This window comes from Cyclopterus lumpus, chromosome 9 (assembly GCF_009769545.1).
Source record: "Cyclopterus lumpus isolate fCycLum1 chromosome 9, fCycLum1.pri, whole genome shotgun sequence".
NCBI classification, from domain to species: Eukaryota; Metazoa; Chordata; class Actinopteri; order Perciformes; family Cyclopteridae; genus Cyclopterus; species Cyclopterus lumpus.
Window position 1 is genome coordinate 11,532,925 of NC_046974.1, and position 26,790 is coordinate 11,559,714.

At 41.9% G+C, this 26,790-nt stretch overlaps 1 protein-coding gene across 4 annotated transcripts in view; it reads right to left on the minus strand.

Moving 5' to 3' along the window:
- Nucleotides 1–5,592: 5,592 nt before the first annotated feature.
- The window catches only part of pbx3b (pre-B-cell leukemia homeobox 3b), a 54,753-nt gene continuing 33,555 nt past the window's right edge, over nucleotides 5,593–26,790 (minus strand). The window contains exons 3-9 of one of the 4 annotated variants that reach the window (XM_034541750.1): nucleotides 16,661–16,902; nucleotides 15,563–15,753; nucleotides 14,403–14,538; nucleotides 9,450–9,615; nucleotides 8,190–8,302; nucleotides 7,276–7,365; nucleotides 5,593–5,685 (exon numbers count right to left, since the gene is read on the minus strand). In XM_034541750.1, coding sequence (XP_034397641.1) covers nucleotides 5,593–5,685; nucleotides 7,276–7,365; nucleotides 8,190–8,302; nucleotides 9,450–9,615; nucleotides 14,403–14,538; nucleotides 15,563–15,753; nucleotides 16,661–16,902 — 1,031 coding nt within the window. Of the gene's footprint in view, nucleotides 5,686–7,275; nucleotides 7,366–8,189; nucleotides 8,303–8,774; nucleotides 8,853–9,449; nucleotides 9,616–13,565; nucleotides 13,596–14,402; nucleotides 14,539–15,562; nucleotides 15,754–16,660; nucleotides 16,903–26,790 lie in introns of those variants that run through there. The other 3 variants (XM_034541751.1, XM_034541752.1, XM_034541753.1) reach the window with 3 other exon arrangements.

Consider the following 26,790-nt stretch of genomic DNA (forward strand, 5'->3'; position numbering starts at 1 on the left):
CCTTGATGTTTTCATTAAAAGGTGCCAACATATTTCTTGTAAACCATCAAAGCATCTAAATACATTGCATGTTTCTCACCAGAATGCATTGGGCACATGCTTGAGCTCTGACAAACACATTGAATGTGTTTCTTTTTCTCATGAAAAAATAGAAATGTTTAAAAATATTATAATGAATGTGGTCAATTTGAATGTAATATATTTAGTTATTGATCTTTAATCAGTTAAAACCAGATGTGGTAGAGTTCTTTATGTGGAAATCTTCCCAGTTGTTTCAGTCAGAGCCCAATAAAACATTAGTAGGAGTGTTGAGTGTAACGTTTATCGTGCAATCTTTTCAGGGTGCAATGTTTGCATTATGTCAATGTCCCTGCCTTTAAAGCACATGATTTAATCATTTATACAAATTACGCACATTAACATATCTATTTTTTTAAAGAAAGAGTATGGATTAAGTATGAATGAAGGAACAGTTTTTAATCAAAAGCAGATGCTGCACCCCTATAGATCAAATGAATTTAAGAGCTGTCACGACAATCAGTTTTATATTATGGTACTTGAGTCTTTAGTGGCTTTATATGAAATGGTGCTCCATAGGTTTCATCTATCATCTGCCTCGGTGATTTGCACCTGCTTTGTAAGTTCAGTGACTGATGATACGTTTGACTCGGTAATGAAGTCTTTGTGAAACCGAATTAGAAAGGTCCAAACATTAAATAAATGCAGCCACTGATTTAATAAAGTTACACAATGTATATATTGAATTTGTGTTGTGCAATATGTGTATGTAAGAGACAGACAGACCTACACAGAAAAAGACAGATACAGGTCCTGTTTTTTAGGGGTTTTTTGTTACTGTTTTCTATTTTTTGTGACTTGGTGTCAGTTTATTTGAGCAGCACAAAGGCAGCCCCCTGCTTGCTGACACGCGTCTGCTAAGAGGTAAGGCAAACATCTGTCTCCTGTCACAAGCCTTCACATGCTTGCTTTTGCCCAACAAGCTATGATAAGCCACCATCAGTTCAGAGAAAGCAATCTTTGAGCACCAAAATGGGCGAATGGGCTGAAATGAAATTGCAAATGAACTTCTCAAGATGTAAGGAGAGGTAGGATCAAATGTTAATTAACTCCACTGTTTTAAGCTCAAAGGCCACTCAGGACTCATCTCGTAATAGAAGTCAGTGCTGCTGAAGAGATCAGTGCAGGCAGTCTGCGGTCCATTATACTCCTGCTGAGTAAATCAAACTACTGTACACTCTCATGGCTTTATGAGCGTCTCATGAAGCTCTTACCGAGCTAAAATAATTATACAGAGCGGCTGTTCCACAAAAAATCAAATATCAAGCAAACCAAATCTGTAAAGGGGAATCATGATCTCACAGAGTGAGAGTTAACTAAAGTAACAAAATTAATTAAAAAAATAAAGCATATTATCTGAGATCAGCATCGCAATTTGATAGAAGCATTCTCACCATGAATTAGATGCAATATGGGACTGAGTAAGAAAAAATAGATGTAAGGGAATGACAACCAATTTGATGGAATTCACTGGTAGTCGGCGTGAATCATAAAGCACTGATGGGTTTAGTGTTGTTGCTTCAAAGTTTTTTTAATTTTTTGGTAACAATGAATAAATGGTTTAATACTCACTATATAGTTGTAAGCGGATATCAGTGTTTATTAATACATTTGTCAAAGGGATAATTCCTCCTCTGGGCAGCCATACAGTATGTGGAGGCTGGCGAATAAACAAATAATGAAGGATAATAGAATTAAACAGTAATGATATGCAATATGGCTCAGGAGAAGATATACTACTGCATACTTCTGCATAGGTGTGTGTATAACACATATATTACATGTTTGAATTGTGTAAATAGAGGGAATTAAATTAAAAGGTTACCAATGTTTTTAAAACATGTAAGCTAAGTCTTGTTACTTCCTATACTGACTTCACACAGAGGATCCATGCAAGTAATACAAGCAAGATCTGTAGATAAGTGTCCAACACAAGTAAAGCCATATCTTTCTATTAAATAAACCTAACTAAATCTGTGTATTCCTCATAGATCCCAGTCTTTGATCAAGGCTTGAAGCTACAACATGTTGAATATTGTCTTTTAGAAAGTAGTAAATATTAAGTAAGTAAAAAACTAAGTAGTTGCAGACACTAATTATGTTTTAAGGGCTTTGTGTGTGTATATAGAGTCACATTTAAGAATGAAAAATAGATATGTGCCAGCTTCAGCACTCCTGTTTGAACCTCCTACCAATTTAATTTAGCAACAGTGTGAAGCAATTACAGTTTTTCTTACATTGAAATATCAACATCCTCTCTATTGAAATACAGTATACCATGGGTATGTGAACAATGCACTATAAGCTATAAATCAATCCGTGAAAGTATTACATTTGATATTTAATCTAATATGAACTCTACCTAATAATATAAATGATATCTTTCTCTAATTTAATTGGCACTAGCTATGTGCATATTGCTAATATATTTTTGGATTTCCATATTTAATGATGCATGCTTTTCATGGTGAATTTTACTTAGAAAATGTCGTCTTTAATGAACCTTAGAAAAATCTCTAATAGGCATAATCTCTGAAAATGTAACTTCTTTATTTAAAAGGTTCTTGGGCCAATTTTGCTGAGTGCAGTACTTAAAATCCAATAGCTGAAGTCTTGGGGAAGCAAATGTATCTATTTGTAAAGGAAGAATGAGCATATAGATTGTAATTCAAATGGAAGGGTACAACAGTACTGGACTTGAAACTGCAAATAGTTTCATAATTCTTGTGAGAGGGAATATGCATGGACATGGACATTTAATATTATTAGTAGAGAACGGCCTTAAACAGCCTTAAAATGGAGCAACCTAGCTTGGGGAGATGCACTAAATGTTAAATAAAACAATGGTGAAATGTTGCCAAAATCTCCCTCAAACAGATTAATTAATTATCATTAATCATAAAAAAAATAGTGCTATGCAAAGTAGATTAAAGTTTCCTTTCTTGATCAAATGCACTCGACTTTTCATTTTATTTGCTATGAAAAAAAGTATCTCCATGCATTTGGACATGTGTGGCACGGGTGTGTGATATCAGGATGAAGATATGATTTCCAGAGAAAGGTGTTCGATGAGGTTCTGCACTGGTTGAGTGGACAAATCTGCTCTCCCGGGAAACCGTCTGCGCTTTGCGCTTGAATTAAACTCTATGCTGTTACATCTCTTTTCTCTCTTTCCTGTCTATGGACACTGGTGTTGGAATCAAAACAAAGAATAGACGTGTGCGTGCGCGCACACACACACACACATACACACATACACACACTCACACACACACACACACACACACACACACATACACAGACACACACACATACACAGACACACAGAGAGAAGTTTAAATTAGCTGCACATTGTGAGTGGTGGTATAACACACTGTGATTCAGTCAGAAATCCATGACTGAGAGACACGAACACTGGACTCGAGCCCGAGGAGGAAGACAGGAATGAAGAACTCGACTGAGAAAATGAGAATAAATGGATGTCAATCTGCATGTGGAATTGGTAACCAATGATCCATTAAGGCAGCCTTTCCATAACAGACAGACCAAAAAGCCTGAATTAGAAGTGCCTGACATTTCAGTTAATTGCGCTAACCATGTCAGCTCCACAGTAGCTGCAAACCAGGTTAAGTCTCAACCTTCTATTCCACATATGAAGCAGGAGCAAAGGCCTTGTGCAGGGCATATAAATGCAGGGATCACTGCGTGCCAATGATGCATACATTACTTGAAATATTGTAGTGAATTTACATTTGATGAATGAGGAAATAAAGCAAATGTAAATAAGCACAATAGAATTGCTTAAAAACATGAAAATACATGACGTTTTATCATTGAATAGGGGACCGAAATAAATATGAGACAGCAGATATATAGGCTTAAATTAATTGGCAGTCTGTGAAGGAGACAAGGGTCAAGCCTCGCCCACTGACCCAACACAAGAAAGCACAACTTGCTGTCATGAAAGCAAAAGGTTTATTCATGTTTGAAATTACACAACTACCACAAGGAAGACTTTTCAGTCCAGGGTGTAGTCTGGTTAGAAAGTAACACTAAACATCTTTAATACATTAGAATCACTGCCACAAATCATTTTTCATGACTTTTTTCAGTTTCAGAATCACATACAATAGAAAAGAGAGAAAACAAGTTTTTAACCCTGTTGAACAGAGCTGGAAATGTACAGTTCTGAATACTGAAACCTCTATGCATTACAGTTTTTATAGTGATTTTTCTTCCTCTTTTTTCTGCATGATTTAGTAACAAGATGAGCAACATTCAAAATGTTTTTTTCTTCTTCAATATTTACAACAGTTTTACTGTTTGGTGTTAATTTATCAACAATGTTCATCGCACCGCCTCTTAAAAGCCACAGAACAACAACTTCTTCTTAAGCCCCCCCCCCCCCCTTCCCCGTCTCGTTCTCATGGTATTAATATTGTTATCATTTTCATTTTTTATTTTTGTCATTTTACGTTGCATTTTATTAAAAGATTAAAATATACATTAGATTACATGGAGGATGTAGAGTTTACAGTGTTACAGGATGTAATCAAAATAACAAACAAAAAATTAAATAAGGGCAAAAGAAACTATGGTGGTGATATTGTTTAGAGGTAGTAAGTGAGCACTCTAAGCTACAGAAATGTTGGAAATTATTGTTTTTTTGTGAATTTGAATGAGGTAATAAAGCTGTGTTTTGATTTGTGGGATGTATAATTACTCTTGAGCTATATTATGTACAACTTTTCCTGTGTAACGGGGCCTGCTCCTGTGTGCCATGAATGATATACTGTGGGGGATTTGTTGATAAGCAGTACAAAACAAATGTTTACATATGTACATACTAAACATCAAATGATAAAATATGGAATGGTGTCATGTTATAGTCAAGCAATCAATTATACTTCTTTATGTTCCAGAGTTTGAATAGCCATTTCCTTCTACTAATGTACACGGCTGTAAGGCAAAAATAAATCTTGAAAGTAACTACAAAGCTGCCATTGAGCTGTCAACAGTAGCATTGTTGAGTTGCTGGACAAGATTGCAAGTCACATTACAGTCAAAGAAACAGCTGCTTTAATCTATGTATTGTAAGCACTGAATGAAAACCCAATTATCAAAATGGGAGTAGTAATTAAAGTAAGAATCAAACAAATGGCTGCATTTAAAATGTCAAATTAAATGTGAGTGTCATCCAGTACTTTAAGTTCAGAGGAGCCAATTATCCTGAAAGTTTACTGAGTCTCAGAGAGCTGTTTTCTGTTTGTACATGTGTGTGTGTGTGCTTACCCCTACGACAAACCAATAAGAGCACGGTGATTACATCTGATTTATGGAGACAGAAAGAAAACACTGAACCATCAGGAAACACGATGTCATTTGTGTGTGGCCAATTTTAAGGTACTGGACAAACCGATCTGTTGTGAAAAGTATTTTCTTTCTTCGTATATCCTCTGCAGTCAGTGAAAAGAGTCCATGCCCAGCTTGAGGCGAAGATGCATTAATAACGGATCAATTTGAGGTATCGGAGTGCACACTTCCGGGTCCTTCTGTCGAACATATTACAGAAGACGGAGTCGTTGCATCTTGCCATCCCCCATTAGCCTGGGACACAAATGGAAAAGGTTGAGATTACAATCACATTCTCTGCAATATGAGCGTATATGAACATTTGTATCCCCAACATGTAACACAACACAAACTAGCTTCTGGTTGCACTAATGTGTCAGCTGATATCAACATGTTTTACATACAGCGATGCTGTGTGATAAGGCTCTGCTATTACAGTAGCATCAGCATCTTGGAAAACAAATTTGTCTCGTGTCCCGACCAATCGGAGCAGTCCCTGGAATAAGTGTCTAAGCAGATTTCGGCAGCGGCCGACAGCTTGTCGCTACATATTCTCCTGTCAGTCAAGGAGAGGGAGGGCTCGGGCCGGGTGAGGTGGGGGGAGCTGAGTGAAAGTGACAGGGCAGGGTCTCTCCAAGAGAGCCAGTCTTAGCCAGCCTGACTTTGCTTCGCTCCAGGCATGACCTAGCCTTTACTGGATCCCTCTACGTCACCACCAACAAAGCTAAAGGTTAGTCTATGCTAATATATCTATGTGGGACTTCAAGGTTTGTTGCTACACGATAGGAGCTTTGCCACAATTTGACTTATTCAAAATATTGTGTTTGTTACTATATTTTGTTTTCCGATTCTCTCTTGTCATGGTTGCTCAGTGCCGTCAGTTGCTGTTTTAGCGGGGATCACGCTGAGCTCTGGTGAGCCAGTAGGCACAGGTCTCCACGGCGGATGGAAGTGAGAAACCTTGTGAGAAAGTGAAACACGCTTGATCCTGGTAGGAGCTGACATGTCTAAAGAGCTTATAGCAATAAGGCTTCAGCAAAGCCAACATGACACCAAAAGCATTGAATGCTGGCAACAGCCCCCACCATTTGTTTACATAAAATGTGTTAATTCTTTTTTTTGCATAAATATATCAAACATGTTACTCAAAGTAACACTGCTGTAAATCTAATACCTTATTTTTGGTACTTGAGTTTCAAATAATATTAGACTGTAAATATGCGTGCTTTTTACCCAACAGGCATAATGTTAAGAGAAAAAATACTGAGGTCCTATATTGCAGAGAGAGAAAGAGAGAGAGAGAGAGAGAGAGAGAGAGAGAGAGAGAGAGCTGTCTGATATTATTTCTCTCTCTTTTCCTTTCTCTTCATCCTTCCTCATCAACAGAATTAATCTTTACTCTGATGGCCTCAGATTGTGAGCTGCTTTGCAAAAAGGAGCCATATCAAACCTCATCAAGGAAGATGGATTTCATGTCTGTAAAAGGCTGCTGGGATCACATGTTCATATTTTATCATGAAGATAAGGCTTTGGAATACACTGGGAAGCATTTCAAAACAGCTAAATGCACCAGATACTGTGTGGAGGAAGATATTTTAATATCTCCTTTTTGGTTTGAGTCACACAGAGTATTCAAATATGTTTATTAAAGTAAAGCTGTAGATTGTTCTGCAATGTGTTTTATTAAAGGAAACTTCTATTCATATCAGGTGACAAAGTGACAAGATGTCTGCTTTGGGCAAACACATATCTGCCATGTGTATAATGCAATATAATGTACCGTACCTTCATTAGGTAGAATGAATATGATATAAAATATATGTAACCGTTAAAAGCTGTACTTACAGTTAACCCATATGGACTATACATTGTGTTCCCCCCAAGCGCATCACTGTATCCTGCCGTCTGACTGATAACATGGCGCAGAGTATCCACCTGAGGGGACAGACAAGGTGGACAAGCTGGTCAACTCGCTGTCTCAAAGCAGGTCAACACTAACTGTAAACATGCTCAGTGAAGCAACAGATACTGACTAGTGTGAAATCACAAAGGGAATCCTGAGACAGCACATTTGTAATGCAGCTAATAGATTTTCTAATGAAACAGCAAAGGCATACTGACATTACAAGCATGCACAAAACTATTACATCTTCTATACTGGCTATGGAATAATAAACAAAAGCATTCATGACAATCATAAATCAAATACACTATGCATGTTTTAACTTTTAATCGTGAATAAGCAGAGGTGTTTTTTTTTTTTTACATGTGTGTCAGTTGTGCAGTTGCGTTAAATTTACAAAATGAAAGACATCCACAACAGACAATAACAAGATGAGACAGGAAGATAGCAATATAAAATACAGGGAAAAAGGGGAGAACACAGTACCGAAAACCCAATACCAACCAAGAGTTCAAGTCAAAGCCAAATGCATTCGCAACATGTTAAGGTGTTTGTAATCGTAACCAGGGAAATTGCTTTGCGGCATGATAGCAGTGGGGTGGGATTATATTTTGTCTGCCAAAATATTCCATCCAAAGCGAAATAGTCAGTAAACACTTTAGTCAATCTGAGGTTATAGAAGGTCTCGCTGTGGTAATTTGAACTGCCTCTCGTATGAGCAGCGTGTTTTTTTTCTTATTCTCTATTTCTGATTTAATGTGCTTCAGACTGCACTGTGGATGGCTCAGTACACAGGCAAGACAAGGACAGCCCTCTGCACTGGTAGTCAGGAACTGTCCCCGATTGTTGATCCTACCTGTGACTGTACATTGGCTCCGACTTGTGCCCCTTGGTAAGAGTCCCCATTCAGACTCTGCATGCTCAAGAACATGTCCCCAGAGTTTGGGAGGTTAAAAGAACCTGAAGAACCTGGAAAGGGAGGATGTAAGTAGCTGAATACATGAGAAGGCTATAAAAGGGAAAGCACAGACACGCACACGCACAAACAATGCAGACACACACACACACACCACGCACGTGTCTGCATACACACAGACCCAACTCAGGCAGACAAATACACTGAAGAAAGACTCCCATAAAACAGGCAACTACAAGGTGAAGGAGAGAAAGGAAGGGAAGCAAAGAAACAAACAGAGAGGAGAGGAAGATATGCAGGAGGACTGAAGAGGATCTTTTTTTGTTGTTGTCTTTTTACAAATGCAGTAGACACAAATGAAATGAAAATCACATGACACAAGGGGAAAAGGGGGCCAGTTCTATATGTGGTTGGTCGCTTAAGCTCCCAATTGTTCCACATCACCTACTTCCAATCTAACGTTGGCAGGGAGGTATCACATGGTAAATGACAAGGACAATAAGAAGCTTATGAAAAGACCAGTACCAGTAAACATGTTGGTTAAAAGAGTGTTTTTGCTCTCTGCAGAATCCAGCTGAAACTCTTCATCTTTCATCTGGAATCCTGGGTGCAAGAAAAAGGGACCACTTGATAAGCTTACCACATCCCGATGCAGGTCAACCTAGTCCACACTCAGCATTACATTACTCATTAAACTGGACTAAACATGCCCTCCTTTTAAGCTTCCTCTTTTCAAGTGACTCTTATTCAATATGAACTGCATACAATGCCATTTTGATATAATACTATGTATTACTGTAGGGTAAAATGCTCCCAGCAATTATGTGTCATTTTATTTAGCACAAAAAAAGCACTACCATTCAGTGGGACTACATACATTACAAATGACAGGAAGTTGACAGAAAGTCAAGGGGAAACAAATCCCACTGGCATCCTTCTGAATTCTTTTTTAAATTTATTTTTATTTTGCCAAAAATACATGTGTTCTCGGTTCACAAGTCAGGAACGCTCTCTTTATGCATGAGTTTGCTTGGCATCAACTGTCTTATAGACAGGAGACACTGTGATCCCCAAGCTGGGAGCAGAGCCTGTCACTCTTGCGTGTGTGAATCGTGCATGAGAGAGTGAGGCAGGTAGGCAGCAGGTTAAGGGCTGAGATGGAGGGCAGATCTTTTCTTGTCTATATGCAGGAGTGCCTACCAGAGTTAGGTGTGGTAGGGGAGTTGGCCTGGCTGTTCTGCACTGCAGCGGCTGCAGCGTGTGCTGCATTTACAGCAGTCTTGGCGGCATACAGGTTGGCTTCTTCCTGAAACTTGCCGATATTTTTCTTGTACCGGATCCTTTTGTTGCCAAACCAGTTGGATACCTGTGTGGTAGAGCAGAGGAGGAGGAGCAGAGGAGTCAGACGTCAAGCAGCCACGACACCGTGCACTGAGCAGTGTGATTGTTTCAAGATGTCATGTTTGGGTCCATCAAGTACCCAATTCCCAGCCCCTGCAGTAATGTCCGCCGGGTACACAAGCTAATTAAGCCATAATCAGGAGCCACTTGTGTCTTCTCATGGATGGGAGCATGACATGCTCTCAGTTCTGTCTCCTGACAAAACTAAAACACAAGGGGCTCCTATTGCACAGACACTTAAGTCAATGTTATATATATATATATATATATATATATATATATATATATATATATATATATATAAAATATCAGGGATGACATGTGACATGAAATAAATCCTAACATTTCTCTCTGTAAAATATATACATGTTTACCCTCTAAAGAATGCCCACTGATTCCAGATCAGTGACTCAAGGTGATTGACACTTTATGCAAATACAATGACAATTAGTCAATTTAAGTGATTCAATATTATAGGGCAAAGTAATATAAGGCAGCATGACACATTTCACATCAACAGAAAAAAAGGAAAATGTATATATGTGTTAAATATTTGAATACAAATAGGATTAAAGCATCCATACCACTTTATAATCTAATAAACAATCTGCTTTAATTAATGGCTGACCTGGGTAGCTGCACGTCAGTGCTTTCATTCTTTTTTTAAATATCAGAACATTAAAACAGCGATGAAACTTGTGTGTGTGTGTGTGTGTGTGTGTGTGTGTGTTTGTTTGTGTAAACATGCATGCTCAGTGATCCTGAAAGCAACTTCTGTTTGTAATTATCAAAAACAAGAGTTAGAAGGTGAAGACCTGCAGACATGTGAAGCGGTAAACACAGACTATCAGGCCAGTCAGCGTTAAGTGATTTGTTAAAGAAGAGTGAAATATTTTACAGAAGTAAAATGTAACTCTGAAGGCAAGAGGAAGAATTAACTTCAGATTTAGAGCAGTCGGATATGCTCATTTTGTTGAATCAGTCAGACACTGAAAAGTTGTATGAGGGGTGAACATTATGTGTGAATGCTGGCTCTGCAATAACAGTGGAATAATAATGACATGATGCTTGTTTTTAATGGTTCTATAAATTAGAGTGTCTTGTCGCTGGGCTGCTGCCCCCCTTTCAGGCCCTGCAGCCCACGGCTGGACCAGCCAAAGAGCAGCTGCCCCTAATGACGCTTTATTTAATTTCCACCCATGTGCTTAAATTTTAATATCCCCAGCAGCCCGCCAATGCTGTGGTGTAAAAATCTGACTGGATTTGCAGGACATCAGATCATTTCCATCCTGCACGTCTCTGTGCTCTAAATCTTTAATATCTAGGCAATTAAAATTAATGACCATTCAGGCGAGGCCCACTGTTGGCAGGGTTTCCTTGACATCAATTGTTTGATGGGTTTACCTAGAGGTTAAACTAACAAGCAAGGTTTAATTGGAAGCAATGAAAGCCCTGGCCATCATCCTTTTTACTTAACCTGCTTATGTGGATTGTATGGCCAAAGACAATGCAATATTCTCACTCTTTTAGACAGCTCACAAAGTGCCTACAAACCCCTCGAAATCATTTTTTTTTTTTTTTTTTTTTCAAAAGCTCATCAGTCTGTTTAATTTAACTAAATGTTCATGCAAACAGTGTATTAAACAGAACTAGATGTATTAAAATGTCAGATGGTGTGTTTGCACATGAAGACATATTTGTATCATTAAGTCTGGAAGTTGACAGTGGTATACTTTTCTTTAACCAAACATCGCAGTGATACATGTATATATTACAGTTTTATATTAAAATGGGATAATTGCACAAGTTAGGTATGGTTGAAAAATAAACTTGAATCTGCGCTTTAATATGAAGTGTGTTATGACTGTATTCTGCCACGATATGGTGTTACAAGCCTAAGTCTTCAAATCCTCTGGACGTTACACCACCCTTCTCAGCTCTCGCACATTTCTCTCCTGACCAATGAACTCTGGCGTCAGTGATTCTCGGGTTCAGCTAAATATTGAACAAATGCACGGCACTGTAAGGTGTGGAGCACAACCCAATCTACAGAACGAATTCCCTTTTATCTTGTGGCAGGCCATGCATTCCATTGACTCCTATGTGTGGTGAGAGCCAGGTTGTGAGATTGAATTACCTGACATCAGCAGCCTCAAAGGCAGCAATTGTATAATGACCATGCAGGCTCCTTGCAAGAACACGATACCGCTGCCTTCATTGCTGCCCACTAGAGAGGCCGTGGAGCTGTGGTTAATAATTCAAACTATTTCACCCTATTTCAGGTCAATGCTCCTCGTAAGTCAATGTAATGCAATGCACGATCTGTCTATGATCTCAATATATCTGAGATTACAATGCCCGAAGCTTTCAATACAAATACAAAGGTGGTCTCACTCGCTGTGATACCATTAATTATACAAGCCACATTAATAATGAATAGGAGCTCGCTCAAGTCTTAGCTTCTCTAAATTCACTGCGATCTGAAATATTGAAAAGCGTCACTCAGAAGAAAAATGAGAGCAATGTAAACGAGTCTCTGCAGAGGAATCTGCCTTAAATGTTGAACCATTCGCACACATTATCTCAAATATGACCTCGGTAAACCCCGACACAAACCACAGGCATCCAATCCCATGCCTTAATTCAAGAGTCCAGCCCAGCTCATGCAGAGTGACAGAGGGAATAAGACGGCATCCTGTCTTGACAGAGCCACTTGGGTACTCGTAGCAATGCTCATTGTACTTTCAGGGTTCAATATTAAACAAATCAGACACATTGGCATTTATTTATTTTTTGTTCAAGGTTATCATTGCAGCATTTAGATATAACAAACAAACTGGATGTGAGCTGCATGGATCTCTTGAGCTAAAGAGGCTCTGCTCACAAGGAAGACGACTGCATCACTTGCATTTTCAATGATCTCTGCTGAATTGATGCCGGGTGTTTCGTCAGCGATGATGTATCAAGCAAAGCTGCGGACTGATATTGGCATACCATTCACGACGGATGGTTTTTACTTAATGAACTGCTCGTGCAATCAACAAAGCCCGCAAAAAGGATTTTGTGGGTGTTTGAGAAATGACTTATTCAAGCCCTCAGAGTGGCCCCAGCGAGCGGTTTGCGACTCTTAAAAGACCGGGGCACGGTGAGGGATAACACACTTATGGCGCACTCGGCTTCATGTCAAGCCTCCGACTTTGTTACTCACTTAAAATGAGCCAAAGCACTAAGAATAAGTCAATAAGAATGTCTGCCGTGGCCTCCGCCGGTCGAGGAGTACGCCACTAATGGGGCCTGAGATGAGTTCAAGTGAATTTTTAAAAGCCCTCTAATTTCTGCATACACTGATTTGTTCTCATGGGAACTGGAACGGTGGCCTGTTTTTGTGAGGCGCTCGAAAAACAGAGTGGCGCTCCATTTGAGAGGGTCGGTGGCCATTTCTTTAACCGCTATAAAGCACACAGCGATCGCGGGGCAAGCAGGGGGGTGGGGTGTGTGTGTGCATAATCTCAGAGCGTAGTTTGAAAGATTCAAAAGACCACACAATTAGTCTACGCTCTACAACAAACATAAAAAAACAAATCATGGGGTAAACAATAGCCAAAAAGTTACGTTGTATGTGACACATGTGTACACACATAATATGGTGATAACATGGGTGTAGCTTAAAAAATAGTCAATCAAAAATACGTCTTGTGTGACTTGAAGGTGGGATGTAAATGCTGCGTATCCACTCTTTAATTAAAAAAATGTCAATTCAAACTTGAAATACTGCTGTTCATGGTAACATTAGCATTGATCCAGGAGTGTGAGGAAGGGAGGTTCTGTGCAGTGGAACACTGTGAGGCTATTACATACATAAACAAAAGAGTTACAAAAAATGAAAACAGTGGATCAGGAGAAGTTATGACATACCTGTGATACTGTGATGGTGCTTCCCACCCCCTGAAGGCAAAAAAGAATGGGCTTTTACAGTATCTGACTCTTCATGACTACACTCAATATACCCCTCAACACCCCCTCCCCACACAGAAAAAAACAGCGCAGATTATTGTATAGATTCATGTTTCTGTGATATAGTGTCTCATGAGGACAACCATAGAACAATAGAGTATCAAAAAAATCTAGATAGTAGGCACAATCATAGCAGAAAAAACGAGAGCACAGGATAATCATACTGTGGATGTGGGGGTTAGGTGTGAGAGATATTGCCTTCAGGTTTACCCAACAAGGAGGCTCTACTATATATCAAGTGGGAAAGTCTAAAATAGAACTGTGAATTAGCAGAGTCCTGCAAGGTCACTTGAACAGCACACATACAAATAGATAGCCAGTCTCATCTAGTGTTTTGCAGCACCAGACTTTTACTGCTTTTCTTAACGTAATGGATGATGCCATTTTTCTTCCCAGCCAATGACCTGAGTGACTGACCAAGCAACAGAGAGAGCACACATGGTGGATGGGAATGAGGGAGGGGGGGGGGGAATGGCAGGGGACCCAGCGTTGGGGCGGCTAAGGAAGGACAGCATAGTGCTTTGATTGAGGCCAAGATGATATAGGCCTTCCCTCCCTGTGGCCATGCTCTGACTGACTGGGTCCAGCCTTGACTGAAGCATCATTAGGCAGCCACATTGTCAAGGTTAGCTAAGGACATTGTGTCTTGGTGGTGTGACCTACGGTAACTATCCCTCTCGGCTTTAGCCTTTCCCACCCTGATTACCAACCAGCTACTGTTAGGTGAGCACTACCCACCTGGGAAACTGTGATGCTGCACTTCTTCGCCAGCTCCTCTTTAGCCTCCTCACTTGGATATGGGTTGCTGAGGTGCGAGTAGAAGTATTCGTTCAAAATTTCCGTCGCCTGCTTGCTGAAGTTTCTCCTTTTCCGCCTGAGTGGGGAGCAAAACGAGAGAAAGGCCGAGCACGCCCATTAGCACGACCAGCATTAACTCATCCATTTGGATTGCACAAATTGCACAATCAATCTCACACATAAACGGTGAAAATAATGAGAGATGGGCTCTCAGGGCCCTCAGGAGCAGAAAAGCGTGTCCTGCTCCAAGAGTCTCGTCAACACACAGAAGTACAGACTCCGACCAATAAACTGACAAGCCCATACACTCACAAAACACATACAATGTTTAATTTGGTCTGTTGGTCTCCAATCTCCAGTCCAAGCGTGTAATGTGTAGAGTTTAGTGCAGCGGATGGGTGGGCTTTGTGATGGAGCGCAAAGCCCAGTCGGAGTGCATCTCGGTACATTATAGAAATCATGGCATGCACAGTTGAGCATTGTTCCTGAAGTGCCACAGCCCCAGGGATCTCCAGCAGAAACAAGCAAACTCTAACTAGATCTGGGTCCCCTTCCCTCCCAAGGGCACTACTTATCATGTTGTTGAGCATTTGCTTATTTTGCCTTGTTTACTGTGCTTCACCAAGGCAGTGGGCAAGCAAATGTGCTTCCGCTTGGCTTGTTTGGCCCAAACCTGTGCCACTCTCTGCTGAGCGCCCACAATGCACCACACGGTTAGTGATTAGCGTAAATCCACAACACCTGCTGATGACCTCCCTTCCATCCATTATACATGAATCGGCCCCCATTTCATTTAGACTCAACTGTTCTCAGGTGTGGGGCCATGATTGTCTTGAAAATGGATAATGCATGGAACATGGACATAATTAAAATCATGCATTTCTGCATCTGCAGTGCTCACACTGTGTGCTGTGCCAGAAAAGTGAGGGAAAAAACAAACTTCTGACCTGCACACAGTCTTAAACTGACCTTGCGCACTAAATGTGCTTATATGGGTCATACGGAAGCAGGTCAAGTTTCTAGATACCAAATACACACACACACACACACACACACACACATCTAAATATATAAACAACAACACTACACAATCTACTGACCTGGCATCAAGGAATCTGGAGCGCAGGATCATGACAGCCTCACAGGTGCTCTGTTTCAGTTGCATCTGGATGGAGCTGAATTTACGGTGGATGATTCCCACCATGCGCTCAATCTCTTTGGGGGAGATGGGCCGCGTGCGAGACTGTTCCCTCAGCAGGTTCATCACATGGGTAGTGAATTCGTTGCATGCCTGCCAAGTGACAGAGAGACAGCCAAGAGTTATGTAAATGTCCCAAGTCACAGCAGTGAATTTACAAAAGCTCTTTGACAGATATTCTAAAGTTGTGTACATTTCATTTTTTTTTTTTTTTACATACAAGCTCTATTTGTTAAAAGCGTCAACAGAGTCCGGTGTTTGTATATTACTTTGATGACATAATAGGTGAAGTCATCTTTAAATATAAATGCAGATTTGCAATTTGGCTTGGCCCTAATGCAGAGCGAATTCAAACAGCTTTTCGTTAAACCAGTAGTTCATACATGATTAATTAGAATAACTCATTTACGTAGTGCACACTTTAGCTCATTACTCTGAGCAAAATTCGTTAAGTATTTACATTTAGATAATTAAAACCTGGAAACACCCTTAAGAAAGATGCATTTACTCCAGGCGAAGTGTTGTGTGCCCCTGCGTACCCACCTCCTCTCTCAGAGAGTAAATTAGTCTAATTTACCTCACTGGCTTGCTGAGGCATCACTATTACACCTTCTATTTTCGCCCATAATGCCCATAAGTGCTAGGTGAAGGAGCTGATCATACTTTCATTCAACACAGATGACTAAAGCTCTCCTTTGGATCTCTATAATCAGCAACAACACAGTGAATGAAATAGATATTTTTTTCCCCCAACTGAGAACACATTCTCCCCATTAAGCATATTCCGTGCTTTTTTCTCTCAAAAGCAGGGAATACACTGTTCTGGATGTGCAGTGTGAACTCAATGGGTCTATTTGAATGCCAACTGAATAGCTGGTGGGAGTCACATGGTTATTTAAACATTTTTAATGGTAAAAAAACCCAAAACATCTCAGTTTCTTGGTACATCCTGGAGCTTTTCTTGGGACGTTTTAACCTCAGGATTACAAAGTCTCCTCACCTGTTCGTATTTCTCCAGCTCCGTGTGGTAGATCTGTCTGATCTGGGTGAGTTTGGCTCTGTAGTCGGAATGTTCAATGGAGTTGTCGGCTGCCCCTCCGGCGGCCGCGGCTGCAGCTGCGGCGGCGGCAGATCCGCCACCTTTCTCTGGTCCTGCCACGCCCTCTGCCAGCAGCATGTTGTCCAAACGCATGAGCTGGGGGTCTGGGGGGTCCTCCTCCTGGGCACCACGGATGCTGAGACCTGTAGCAACACACAAACAGGAACACAGGGTCAACTAATGCCATCTAGGGACAGTAACATGAGAACAATGAGAAATATAAACCCAAAACTGAATTGTTAAGAGCAATTAAAAGCATTATGTCTGTGTAGTCTGCTTTAGTATAGTGTGATGTTTACCCTGCAGGTATGAACTGGGTGCCTGTTGTGTATGTGCTGCGTTCCTGTCGCCCAGGTCTACGCCTGTTCTCTTTTATTTACACACTGCGCTGCACACTGTGTGTACGGGAAGGCTGACATGACAGCAACATCCATAAACTGACAAATGCTCAATGGTGAAGTGGCACTTCTACACTGCGAAAGGATGCTAAACAGAAAACCATACTTCTAGTGAGTGTCTCTGTCTTTGACACAGTGAATGCTGGGAACTCCAGAAAGTAACCTCATTTCTATTTGCTTATACGGTTTGAATCTTGTATAATTTTACTATCCTGATTTTGCAATATTCTAAGAAGTAATAAAAATGTGCTGGTGAAGTAAAAATCTACATACGGCAAAATGAGTGTGGAGCCAATTTTATGTAAAGTGCTCATTCATGAATTCTGTCAGACCCTGCTGTTTATTTCCTCTGGTTTTCTGTCTCCGCCGGTCTGTCAGCAAGTCCTAATCACCCAGCAGATAGCATACATGCTCACCTTGATGCATTGGCAATGTACCCACAATGCCCGGCTTTACAGAGAATAAACAAACAAAAGAACACTGCGGGTCAGAATTACAACAAAAACAAGCTTGAGCAATCCACTCTAATAAGTGGATACAAATGTGCCTCAATGGGCAGTAAATACTGAGTGGATACTCGAACGTTATGATTACCAGAGTTGTTTCAATTCAATAATCCCTCCCGCAATTCAAGGATTTTCAACAGCTCATTACAGCTTCATTAAGATATGGCCAGCCACTGGACTCTAAATAAGAAGATTAGTGGCTCTATTGTGTCCGCCAGTAGGCATGCAATCAGGGAGCCCTTTTGCCACACGTTGACCGACTGACGGCACGCCTGCCACAGGAGAACATACTAGAAGGAAAAACCCTTTCTTCTTTCTGTCTTCCTTATAAACACATTCCTGAATAAAAACTAATTAGGAAACATTTCATATTCTAGCAACTCCTCCTGGTGTTTTCATCTCTGCTGGCGTGTTGTGTGATACTGCAGTGCCACTGAAAAACAAATTTGCCTCTATTTATGGATCGGCTGGCTTTGAATCTTTTAGGTGTAATGGTGTGAGAGGAGTGGATGAATGTGGCTATTTGTGTTGGAGACATTGTGATGCTGGACAAGGCTCCATCAGGCTTACAGAGCCAAGCCATCCATGTGGACAATATGCCGCTGCTCCACTAACCCTCATCCACATCACACTGCATCTGCGTAACTCCACCCAAAGCTCTCGTTCTGGACAGGCTCGACTGTTTCTATTCCAGTTTGTGCAGTGTGAAAACAAAATGGCACATGATTCAAATGTTGACTGACCAGGTTGCCGGCTACATATACATGTTCTAATAGCTGCTGGTTTGTCTGCCACTCCGGTTCATATTTTCCTAATTCAGTATTTCCTCCCACTCTCTGATTCAACTGAAGCTCAGCAGGCTGCACTTTCCTTTGTGCTGCGGGTGGTGGTAAGTAGGTAGGCATGTTTTTCATGTCAGGTATATTAAATATAACTCTGGGACACAGCGTACATTTCCACACCAAACCCAGGTGTCACTTTCACTCCACTCACTCTATATCCAGGGGAAATGCAGCTGAGGGAATTTACAGGGCTTTTCAGCTAAATGGGCATAAATCACTTGTTTCATTCAAACTAAATAATCACAGGCCATAAAGAGCTACTAGTCTCTTACCATATATTACCTCAAAGTTCCTGTGTGCAATAATATCTCCATTCACGGCAAAGGAAACCAGAGCAAGACATTAGAAAGTGACATGTAGTCCTGTTAGTCCACTGACATGAGGAGTGGCTGTGACATTTTTATCATACATGTCCATTTCTATTTGGGAAATCAGCAAGATAAAAATGATTACTGTGCCGCCCTGAGAAGCAGACGGCCCTGCAGGAGTCCACCAGGGTGTATTTGTGCCACAGCAGCTACAGCTGGCCATTCATAACTCACATGTTGGGAGGGATGATGCATCTGTCTTAAATACAACAAATTTGACAAAATGAGGAAACATAGCCTCCAGAAAAAAAAAACTATTTTAAAAGCAGGTGCAATGTTTCTCCATCTCTCTGTGCACCTTTGTTGAACGGGCTAAAGATTGTGGATTCACTGTCTAAGCTCGGCACCATCATGCGACTTCCACAAAATAGGCTCAAGCAAGATAATATCTTTAATTTGCTGTGTGGTTGACAAATCTGTATAGTAACTTGCAAAGCCACAGTCACATTCTAGCAGTGCAATGCTGCTTGCCAGCTCAAATCTTTATCCTGTTTTTGTCTGATGATATGGGTATTAAAACAAGTTTGGGCACCAGAGTTTAGCTCTAATCCACCTCCACAGTTAAAGTGGGATTAATCTCAGAGCAAAGAGAAAGTGCGGGAGTCGTGTCACCTTGGTAAAGCCTGCGAGCAATTGGAAGTTAAGAATGAAAAATCTATATACGGTTTGGTTATTTCACACAACTCGGATGATGCCGGTTCACTTAATTACCAGAACGAATTTAATGATGTAAAAGAAAGAAAAAGAATATGAAATTGTTATAATAATGTAACATGTCCTTAATCTGCCTCATTTGTCATTCAACAATACAGGTGTAGTAGCTGGGGAAAAGGCACTTGCCTATATGATTGTTCCTCGTTTCTCCTCTGTGGCTGAGACAAAAGCAGACACTGTGATTAATCCATCCCTATCAGTCAGGGGTGGTTCTTCTTTTCATTTTTTACAGGTTTCACCGTCCGTATCAGATCAGAGGAAGTAACAAAGTTGACAGATAAAGACAATGCAGCCCTTTTCTCTCATATACTCTCCCCTGTTCTCTGTTTATAATCATTTCCGGTTCTGGGCTGTTGTCTCGTACATCATTCCCTGCTTGAAGCCCTGACAGTGATCTGAGCACTGCCTCGGGCCGCTCTCCTTTCCTCCCACCTCTTTCCCCCCTGTGCCCTCTTTTATTCTGTGGGCTTAGCTGACCTTTGGCCCGCTGCTTGTTTACTCTCATCACTGAAGTGTGAGCAGGAGAGCCATAAAGGCAGAGCCCTGCTGGGTTAATGTGGCCTGCTGAAGAGAGAAGGGGTGGCTCTGGGCTCCTCCACCTCATTCTACTGCACTGAATGCACTGTCAGATGCCAGACAATACACTTCAAGATCAGCACTTCTTGCAGATAAAGCCAGAGATTTGTCTTTTGGGGTATTTTTTTTGTTTGTGGTTTGTTTCTCAATGCTTTTTTTGAGATGCTAAAATGTTTGTTGCTGGTTTGCAGAATATGCGTTGCAGTAACGTGTCCCTGCCTGTGTGTTTAACTGTGTTTGAGTCTCTGTTACTTCCACCACTGTTTCTAAAACATCCTGTTCATCACTAGTAACCCTGACCTCCTGCAGGTCCTCTCCTACCCAGCGCTTCCAGTGAACAGCTCCGGCCACCTATCGACACTGTTCATCTAATTGCATTGATCCGCATAGGTCTCCCAAAGCTAACTAATCGAAACAGAATTTATTTTCTGTCAATATTTGCAAAGGTCATCTCTCTTAAAGCCGCGGAGTAGACGTCGTGAGCAGAGAGGCGGCTCGGAGGAGGAAGAGGACCGTGGCATCTAGCCTGTTACTGAGGCTCGTCCAAGGTGAGCTTTAACTCTGGCTTGGCACTCAGGATCCAAGGCTTCTAATCCACCGTGTTATTAAAACCCGCTGCCAAAGCAACACACTGGAGACTACAGAGGGCTTAGAGTATCCATTTCACAAAGAGGCCAGTGTCACTACAGCCACGTTCCACATCTCCTTTGACTTCATATCATCTCCTTTGTCGTGGCGCCTGGATCAGTGACTTTCAGCTCCAGAAGCGGGGAGCAGGATCAAATTACCATTGGAAATCTTTTGTTCTGACAAATGAAACATAAGGATCCTCTTTCATTGATGTTCTTAAAGGCTTTTTAAGCTTGGCCTACATCCACATGGCACAAAGAATCTGAGAGAATGCCTGCGGGCTCTCTTTAGCATGTACAGTAATTAACATGCCATTAACACATTAATACACATTAACTATTCCCAATGTTAATGGCAGAGTAATTACCATACCTGATACTGCACTGTGGGGAAGCCAAAGCTCACTTGCGTTTGTGTTTCACTTTCTTTGTTGAGTGAGCTGAAATTAATTATTTGGGAGGATGGCTCATGCAGTGGCCGTGCATTGAAGAGTAGCCTGTCGAGTGCTTGATGAAGTGCTTTTACACACATTAATGTAGCTGTTGCGGTTTCAGTAAAAACACACCTGAAAGGAAGAAAGTTCTCATCGAAAATAATTAAGGATTGGCTGTAGAGGTGAGGCTGAAATACCGGAGGGTACAGAGCGTCTGATGATTAAATGCAGAGTAAGAGGTGGCAGGGAATGGGCCCCAAACTGGGGAATCCCTGTCTAGAATGATGATGTATTTCCTCCCCGTGTGGTGAGTGATAAGCTAATCAGCCGCGCTGACAGTGAAGTGTTACAGCCCCTCAGTGCTAGGTCAAGACTTCTCCCATCATACACCACCAGCACAAACTAAACAGACAGCGCATGGAGGTGGTGGTGGGTAGTGGCTCTGGTCAGAAAAGAAGATCTCTTTCAGTTCAGGTAGCCTTTGTCCCTTGATGATGATGAGCCCCCCCCGACCCCCAACTCCCCTGTGACAGCGAGGGGAAGGAGGGGAAGGAGGGGAAGGAGGGGAAGGAGGACGGGGGCTTGCCACTCTCAACCCACGACTAAAAGACATGCAGGGAGAGGGGTTGGGCGACGGGGGTGGGAAAAGACATCTCAAACAAACATCTTGAAGACATTTTGCCAAGCACACCAAAATTAATCACTGTCCCATGGTGGCACTGACATTTGTGGGAAGTGACACACAACATGACAGACTAGTGGGAGAGGATGAAAGGAGAGCGAGGGAGGGTGAGGAGGGCTGGGTAAACAAGAGCCACTGTCACTCGCCGTGATCATGCCTGCATGTGTGTGCGATGTGTGTTTTGTATGTGGACATGGGAGCGCCTGCTTTGTTTCCTGCCCTCTAAGACTCGATGTGGGCAAAGGGCCAAGTGGTGTAGTGATGGCTGACCAGGCCTGGCGGTGGCGGCCGCACGCAGCGGTCGGGGAGAGCGGCCAAATGAGTGGACAGGACCTCCGCTACAGATCAGCACACTGACTGACCCTACAGGACACATACAGCATGGGGCTCCAACATAGGGCTCACATGGTTCACATGGTCTGCTAGTCACAGAATGAGCCGCAGTCACCGAGACACTTGTGTGTTAGTCAGGCAGACATCTCAGACCAACATAAAGGAAAATATACTCAATAGCAGAGTCAAAGAATATTTTGTGCTGTTGTCAGACTTGCACCGTCTGAGACAGTTATTGTGTCTTGTGTTTCAATATTTCATTCTACCCCTCTATATTGTGTTAGCATATTTCGCTTATTTCTTTTCTTCAGTTTCATTTTATATTTAATGTACTGATGGTCTTTAGCTGCTAGCCTCAATTTGCTGCAAAGGTAGGCTGATTTGTTATTCAGACCCCAAGCAAATAATGCAAATGTGGCACTGAAAGCCACTTATGAAATACCCAAAGGCAACTAATCACTCCTCCTCTCGTTCCAGCCTTTCTGCAGCCTCCTAATTAGAAGATGGAGATTGCATGAAACCAGGTCACACAGCAGGTCTTGTACACACCGATAACCAGGCAAATACGCAGACAAAACTTCAGCCAGACACCAAGCCGAGCATGCATTATTTTAAAGGCTAGAGGTGAACAAAATAATGCTATTCACGTTATTAATCCCATATATTTCACTGTATGCTCCCAACTAAAGGATATAGGCTTGAAGAATTGTGTGTATGTGTTATGTATTTGTGTGTGCCCGCAAAATGTGTGTGTGTGTCTTGTTTATATGTGTTCATGGGCATCCACTCATGTCTGCATGTGTGCGTGTGAAGGCTACATGCTCACATAAACAAAGAAATGGCATTGGTAGCATACAGCCAACCATGATCTACTGCCAGAGAGATTATTCTTTGCAGTGGCATTTCTGCAAGAGAGTTGACAGTCCATCATTTAGATTTTGCAGTGTATCCACGAAAAGGCTGCATTGCCTGAAGCAGAAGGAGCTGCTCTTTACTTCAGTGTCTTTTATAGAAAAGAATTCAGCTCCAAATTGTAAAGCCAGAATCCTTTGCTAGCTGTGTTAGCGTGTACGGATTGTGCTACGAGGCAACTGAGGTTCTACTGGAATAAGACTGCTCTTGACACGCCGATTCTCCGAGCGTCACAAAAACACATCCACCTCCAGTGTCTTCGTGCTGTTTCTGCAAGCATCCCGAGCCTGATGTTGCAGGTTACTGCTCGGGCTGCAGAGTGCAGTGCAAGGAGTGGCTGTGCAGATCAGGTCCGGGCCAAACAACAGCTTGTGACAGAAGCAGGCCAAAGAGGATGTTGAGACACGCAGAGATTTAACAGGCAGCCGGCCTGCCATCCACTCTTTTTCAGCTCCCCTTATACTCAACACATCACTTCGGATCTGTCTCTCAAAGAAACATGGCAAAAATAGAGTCTCCTTTTACCATAAGAAAGGAGTGAAATAACTGGAGGCTTCAAAGCAAATCAATGATTGCTGGGAGAAAGTCATCTCCCTCGTTCCATTTGACCAGCTGAATCATTTTATTGTACACCTACGGATGATACTCCACCTTTTCTTTTGTGAGGTGCGACAGACAACCCGCGAACAATAAAGCAAAAAAAAAAGAAGGTTATTTGGTGCTAATTATTCCCAGCATGTACTTTACACACCATTTAATGAGTTAGACTGGAGGCGTGGCCGTCGGCTGTGACTTGCTCGCCCAGTTATCCAAGATGAACCGTGCAATCTCCCTCACGTCACCCCTGTCATGTGTACCAAGTCCCCCTCCGCATCCAATTCCCTGCTAGGGCTTCAGTGGAGCAGAGACGAGGCACCACTGAAGCAACACAACAGCTCCCGTAGCGTCTCTGCACACCGACAAGGGAGGAGAGGGAAGGGGGGAGGGGTGCACAGAGCTCACTCTCATAATTACAATAATTAACAGTTGGAGATTTAATTGGAAGGGAAGGCATTAACAGGAGGAACATTGTGGAGGCGCGTACAGAGGGAACCTTTGCTGCAAGAAGCTTTTGTCTTCTCTGCACCTAATGGTGCCTTGGCTGCGGTTGGCGAGTGCTGACACAACACAACACAACTGAGCTGAGGGTTCAGACGGTGGGGCTTGTCAGGACTCAGACTGGAGGCAGATAATTAGGTGCCAGGTTAATGAGAGCACAGGCTCTTGATGGCATTTGGTTACTGTATGTGGGCAATTAATGACTTTGTTTTTGTGTTTTTATTGCCCACTTGAGTGGAAAACACAACACATTATTCACCTCAGGCCTCCGTGTGCGGTGTTTGATGGAGTGGCAGTGACTTTGGCGAAAGAATCAGTTCCATTCACTGTGGTGCACATTGTTTATTCAAAACAATGCAGTGTACGATATGGAGTTGGCAGAATGAAATCTCATTTCAGTCATGGCCACGGCGCTGTGTGACCTTTTCAGAGTGTATTGCCTCATGTCAAGCAAACATTGAAGGTGCAGGCCCAGGATAATGTAGGCACGAAAACTCACCAAGACAAAGAAACCGAACCCTGTGGCTGTAAGTGTTCAGTTAATTCAGCGTTTCACATTTCATAATGTATTTGCAAAATTCCATAACCCCCCCAACCCTTCCAGAAAAGCCCTGCTTTCATTCCAGAGGATTTATTGGCAATAAATCCACTGAGAGGTCTTTAGACATCCTCTTCTTTAGTCCAACCACTCCACGCCTCCTATTTTGGAGTTAGTTGTGCTCTTGCCTGTGGTGGCCAATTAGAGTGCTATAAGATAAATGGGCACCAACAACTTTGATGTCCATCTTTTTAATAAGCTTTGGTTAAGATGACATCTGTGTGAAAGAGTTCAATATCTTCACAGTGGGAGAGAAAAGAGGTTTATTCTAAAATGAAATATCATCCAAATACTGCTGGAGGTTTAGGCTGGGTGGGGGGGATCATGGTGTTGGCTGTGACTCTGGTGCTGGCATTCATTATCTTCCTCTGCAGTCGTGAAGATTAGTCAGCGAAAGAGGATTTTTAGAGCCTCCTAAAATCTATGCTTTTCCACAACTGGATCAGCTTCAGCGTAAACCGTTTTTTTTTTTTTTTTCATTCTAAATGCAGTATTCAAACATGCATGCAAGTTTTTGTTCATACACTTCTAAAATATAGAAAGCCATTTAATAAGCATGAATGCAAACACTCTCGCACTACCAAAGATGATTCAATGTTGGTAATATGAAGCAGTAATAGAAGAAAAGTACCGTGTAACAATATCTAAAATGGTGGGGTAATAAAATGGTGCATGAGTGTGTATGAATGCAAGAGAGAAAGAGAGTTGGAGAGGGAGCATATATCTAACCAGGCCTGCGGACGTGCTCCTTTATCCGTGTGTGTAACTCAGTCAGGAATAATGTAAATGTCTGGAGAGTCTTAAGACTGAGCAGGCCCGTATAAAAGCACCCTGTTTCAGGCTAGTAAAACAAGTCAATAAATACAGCGCAGAAGCCTGTCCTGTCTGCTGCACTCTCCTGAATGAAAACAGAGGTGAACTGCTTATTTTCAGTCTGGCACCAGAGGTTGACAGCAGCATAATGGGCGCTCATACATTCTGACTATCACTCGTCACAAGCTATATCTGTCAACATTACACTCAAGAGCATTTTTGATGTAAAACAAGCGTTCCCTGGGCGCATTATTTATGACTGGATGTGGTCAGCTGCTAAATGAACTCGATGCTTCCCGCAGCAGCGACTGACCACATCGCGACGTTTTCAAAAGACTTATCTTCCTCACACGATTCATCGGTTTGTCTTTCGTTGTTGCTTCTCACAGACAGACGGAACAAACCCCGAGCCTCGGTAAGTAAGGTACTGTGTGAGAAGGCAGAGTCTTTCCTGCCTGCGCTCCGAATGGGAAGGCGATGATACAGACTCACAAAATGGAAACGCCATTAGGTAAGCAAACACTTTGCTGCGATTACTGCTACCTGATTACAGCGGGAAAGTGCAGCTGTGGTTCTCCTCTTTTTTTTCCCCCCCATACTGTGTCAACACTTTGGCAAAGCAAATATTTCAGTGACGACCCTCGCTGCGCTTTAATCCATATGGTGCATTCTGTTTGTCACCACAAATGTTACACTCCCGGGATGGGTTTTTCAGAGTAGGAGGAACTACTCTTCTACAACAGTGGCTCACCTGCTCCACGCTGCACCATGAATACACAGAGGTCACACACCATATCACACCGGGGCCAGCGTCAATCCTTTATTAAATTACCTATTTATCTCATTTTCCGTCACCACGCTGATATGAGGGTTATCTTTTTCATTTTTGTAGCGGATTTTCAAGGGATTATGCATTAAAGATTAAGGGTGTGTATACCTAACACCTCAGCACAATAAAATGCAATAGCTCAGACAGCGCATGGCTGATGTGTGTAAGGCAAAAGGTTGCTATAAAACAAATCTTCAGCAGCCAGAACCAGACAGGGTTTATTCTCCTCAGACATTACAAGCTGTGACTATACAGAGTGTTTCAACCCTAAAATACTGTGGTAAGCAATACAAATCCCT